The 3802-nt window shown below is 58.2% G+C and overlaps 1 protein-coding gene across 1 annotated transcript in view; it reads right to left on the bottom strand.

Moving 5' to 3' along the window:
- Window positions 1-167: 167 nt before the first annotated feature.
- LOC104470756 (fibrillin-2-like) overlaps window positions 168-3802 on the bottom strand; it is a gene marked incomplete at its 5' end in the record, with an annotated part of 20744 nt that continues 17109 nt past the window's right edge. Inside the window, 7 exon segments of the mRNA XM_010085791.1 lie at window positions 168-211; window positions 214-399; window positions 949-1068; window positions 1651-1779; window positions 2019-2135; window positions 2809-2931; window positions 3737-3802. The exon segment at window positions 3737-3802 is cut by the window's right edge and continues 84 nt beyond it. Coding sequence (XP_010084093.1) covers window positions 168-211; window positions 214-399; window positions 949-1068; window positions 1651-1779; window positions 2019-2135; window positions 2809-2931; window positions 3737-3802 — 785 coding nt within the window.

Below are 3802 nucleotides of genomic sequence, written 5' to 3'. Positions count from 1 at the left end.
CTAGTGGGAGGTGTCCGTGCCCATGGCAGGGGGTGGGACTGGATGGGCTTTAAGGTCCCTTCCCACCCAAACCATCCTGTGTTTGTATGATGAACCATGTCTGGGGGCACTTGACAGCCTGCAACATCCCCCAGGAAGGTCCAGGTGGGGACTACCTGGTGGCTGCCTTACCCTTGTCCTGCTCGGAAGTAGCCTCCAGGCCCAAAGGTTACCCCCCGCCGTGTTGGGCCCAGCCGTAGCTGCAGGGGCTGCCGCCTGCCGAGCATTCGTCCACGTCCTGGCACCCACCGAAGGCTTGGTCAAAATCGAAGCCAGAGGGACAGACACACTTGAAACTTCCCAGGGTGTTGTAGCAGGAGGCAGAGCCGCAGGCGGTGGGGCTGGAGCACTCGTTCTCATCTGCACCCAAAGACAGCAGAACTGGTCAGAAACTCCATGGAAGGGAGTTTCATCGCTGAGCTGACAGCGGGCTTCCCTCTCCTGCCTGCCCTGGGAGACCTCATCCCATGCAGGTCCCTGAAGTTCATTTTTTTTATTCTCCTGCAATGGATGGAGCTGCTGGAGCACTGGGAGCTCATCACTCCTATTGCAGAGGGAACCTGGGGCAGGGCATGGTCATCGTCCCTGGGGCAGGGCAGGAAGATCAGTGCTGGGTTAGCAGAGATGAACCCAGAATTTGGGGTCAGAGATGGCCAGGGGTGGCTGGAGAGGGACCCAGAGAAGCTGTGGATGCTCCATCATTGGAGGGGTTCAAGGCCAGGCTGGATGAGGCTTTGGGCAACCTGGGCTAGTGGGAGGTGTCCCTGCCCATGGCAGGGGGGGGCACTGGGTGGGCTTTAAGACCCCTTCCCACCCAAACCATCCTGGGATTCTACGACCTGGGGCTTTGCTGCCCTCTCTTCCCAATCCCACAGCTATGGGATCCAGGACCCCCCATCCCACACTTACCCACACACTGGTTCCACTGGTAGTGCTGCACGTAGCCCTGGGGACAGCCGCAGCGGTAGCCCCCGAGCACGTTCTGGCAGCCGTGCTGGCACCGATGGTTCCCATCGCACTCGTCCACATCTGCAGCAACGGAACACAGAGGGTGGTGAGACACCATCTCCCCGGGCAGCGGTGGGTGCACATGGTTCCTGCCTGGCAGCCAGCACCCTTGGGGTGCTCGTGTGGGTGGGCGATTCTTCTGCCTGTCTCTGCAGCTTGGGATTAACACCCTCAGCCCCAAGGCCCACCTACATCCCCTTGCGTCGCTCCTTGGCTGTTTTTTTGATTTAAGGGCTGGCCTGGACCATTACCAGATCTGCTCTGCTTCAGGTTGCCCATGCTGAACGTAGGCTTTTCTTGAGCACAGCTCATGGGTTTGGCCACCATGAGATGTCCCCTGAGGAGATCCAGGACCATTCCTTTCCCAACCTTGGCTGCTATGGTTGCAGCACTGAGACCTTCATCTCCCTGTCCAAGAGCCAGTGCTTCTCCAGGCAGGTCAGGCACTGAGCTCCACCGGGGCTGCCCCTGGGGGCTTCTGGTGCCCCCCGGTAAGGATCAGTCCCTTCATGGTCAGACTGAGCTGCCTTAGAGTCTGTGAGTGAGCTCGAAACCCTTCCCCATGGACCATGTGTCTGTCAAAGCCCCAGGACACAGACCCACCTTCACAGTTGACCCCAGAGCTGTCCAGGGAGAATCCTTTCTGGCACTCGCAGTTGTAGCTGCCCGGTGTGTTCAGACACTGTCCTTTGGCTCCGCACAGGGAGGGCTGAGCCGTGCACTCGTTATTATCTGCAAAACACCCACGGCTGTTTGTCAGTCCATCCCCAAGGACGTGGCCACATTGCTGCCTTGCACCGTGGAGCTCAGCCCAGTCTGACACCAGTTGGATGCACAACCCCAGTCCAACTGGAGAGGGGCCGTGCTCTAGAGCCAGAGCTCTGTGGATGGAAAAACTCTCCTGGGGTCAAAGCCAACCCCTGGGGACCTTGCTGGTGCTGGGGAGCGGAGCAGCGACCGCCTCTACTCACCGATGCAGGAGGAGTGGTGCTGGGTGAAGCCCGGGGGGCATTTGCAGTTGAACCCCCCGATGATGTTCACGCAGAGGAACTGGCAGTTGTGCTGCTTGGTGGAACACTCGTCCAGGTCTAAAGCAACAAGCAGAAGAATGTGTCTCAATTTATCTTATTGAGATATCTTTGTGGCCTGTGACACCGGCGTGTGTACACGGTGATGCACAGGGGTCCTGGGCAGAGCAGGACCTGACGTGGACCAGCCTCAGGAGCAGCAAACACAAAATTCTTCCATGTATAATAATGTGTAATTCTTACGTGTTATACTCTTACATATAATTCTAACAAGTCCAGGGAGCCTCTCCCCACCTCAGCAGCTGATCATATTGTATATTTGACATGTATATATATACATACACGGACACATTTGGAAGGTGCAGAGATTTTTCTCTCTGCAATCCACAAATCCCAGACTCTCCCAGATCCCTAAGCCACCCACGTCAGGACTGGGAGAGGAGGGCAAAGCCCAGGAGGAGCCCGACAGTGACCCTGACACGCGCAGCTCACACATAGACATCCAGGTTCAAGGCTCCTGGAGCTCAGCAGAGCTCAGGATATGTGTCCTGATGGGACAGGTCTAGAGTGTCTGTGGAAGGATGAAACCCTAATGCATCAGTCCATGAGGGTCCAGCACAGCAAATTTTCCATGTCCAGCCTTGTCCTGTGGCCGAACAGAAGGACCCGACTGCTCTGTCCCCTGGGAACCAGCTCTTGCCATCCCCCCTGCTGCCTTCTCCTGGGTGAATACCTTTGCAGATCTTCCCATCTTCCTGCAGAATGTACCCTCGGGGGCAGGAGCACTGGTAGCTGCCTTCTGTGTTCTTGCAGATGAAGTTACACGGCTTCGGGGACTGGTTACACTCATCCAAATCTAGACTCGAGAGACAAGACACATCAGCATTTGCGGGTGGTGTGGCTGGACTGGGTCCCCACCAGCCCCTCAGACCATGCAGTTGACCAAGGGGCTCCCGAATACAAGGTGACCCCAGGTTTCATGGCCCCACATCACTCAGGGGTTGGATGGCCCTACGGATCCTGGCACTCCCTGCCCCAGAGAAAGGCATCTTTCCACTCTGCAGGAAGCAGGGGAGCAGAGACCAGGGCTTTGAGGGAGCACCTCCGCTTGAGCCAGCACAACAAATCTAGGAGATCTCCTGCAGGACAAGAGCTGGGTCACCTCCCCGCTCAGATGTGGGATGTTGTGGGACCTGGTAGATCCCAGTGACATCTTTCTCAGCCCCTTCCTAGCTGAAGAGACAGGTGGATGCTCCTCTTGAGTACTGGGAACATCAGTCCCAGTGCTGAAAGGGGGCTCCAGGAGAGCTGGGGGGGCTCTGGATCAGGGGGTGCAGGGACAGGCCCAGGGGGGACGGTTTGAAGCTGCAAGAGGGGAGATGGAGATGAGATGTGAGGAAGAAATGTTTTCCTGTGCGGGGGGTGAGGCAGTGGCCCAGGGTGCCCAGAGCAGCTGTGGATGCCCCATCCCTGGAGGGGTTCAAGGCCAGGCTGGATGAGGCTTTGGGCAACCTGGGCTGGTGGGAGGTGTCCCTGCCCATGGCAGGGGGGGGCACTGGGGGGGCTTTAAGGTCCCTTCCCACCCAAACCATCCTGGGATCCTATGAAGTCTGCCAAGGGCAAGGGCTGTCCAGAGCCATGGTTTCCTCCTCCCGACTAACCCACGCAGGCTGTGCCGGTGATGTCGGCGGGGTAGCCCAGGCGGCAGGGGCAGGGGGGAGGACGCG

This window comes from Pterocles gutturalis, unplaced genomic scaffold (assembly GCF_000699245.1).
Source record: "Pterocles gutturalis isolate BGI_N339 unplaced genomic scaffold, ASM69924v1 scaffold21745, whole genome shotgun sequence".
NCBI classification, from domain to species: Eukaryota; Metazoa; Chordata; class Aves; order Pterocliformes; family Pteroclidae; genus Pterocles; species Pterocles gutturalis.
The sequence above is the reverse complement of the archived record's forward strand: the minus strand, read 5'-3'. Positions and strand labels throughout refer to the sequence as shown.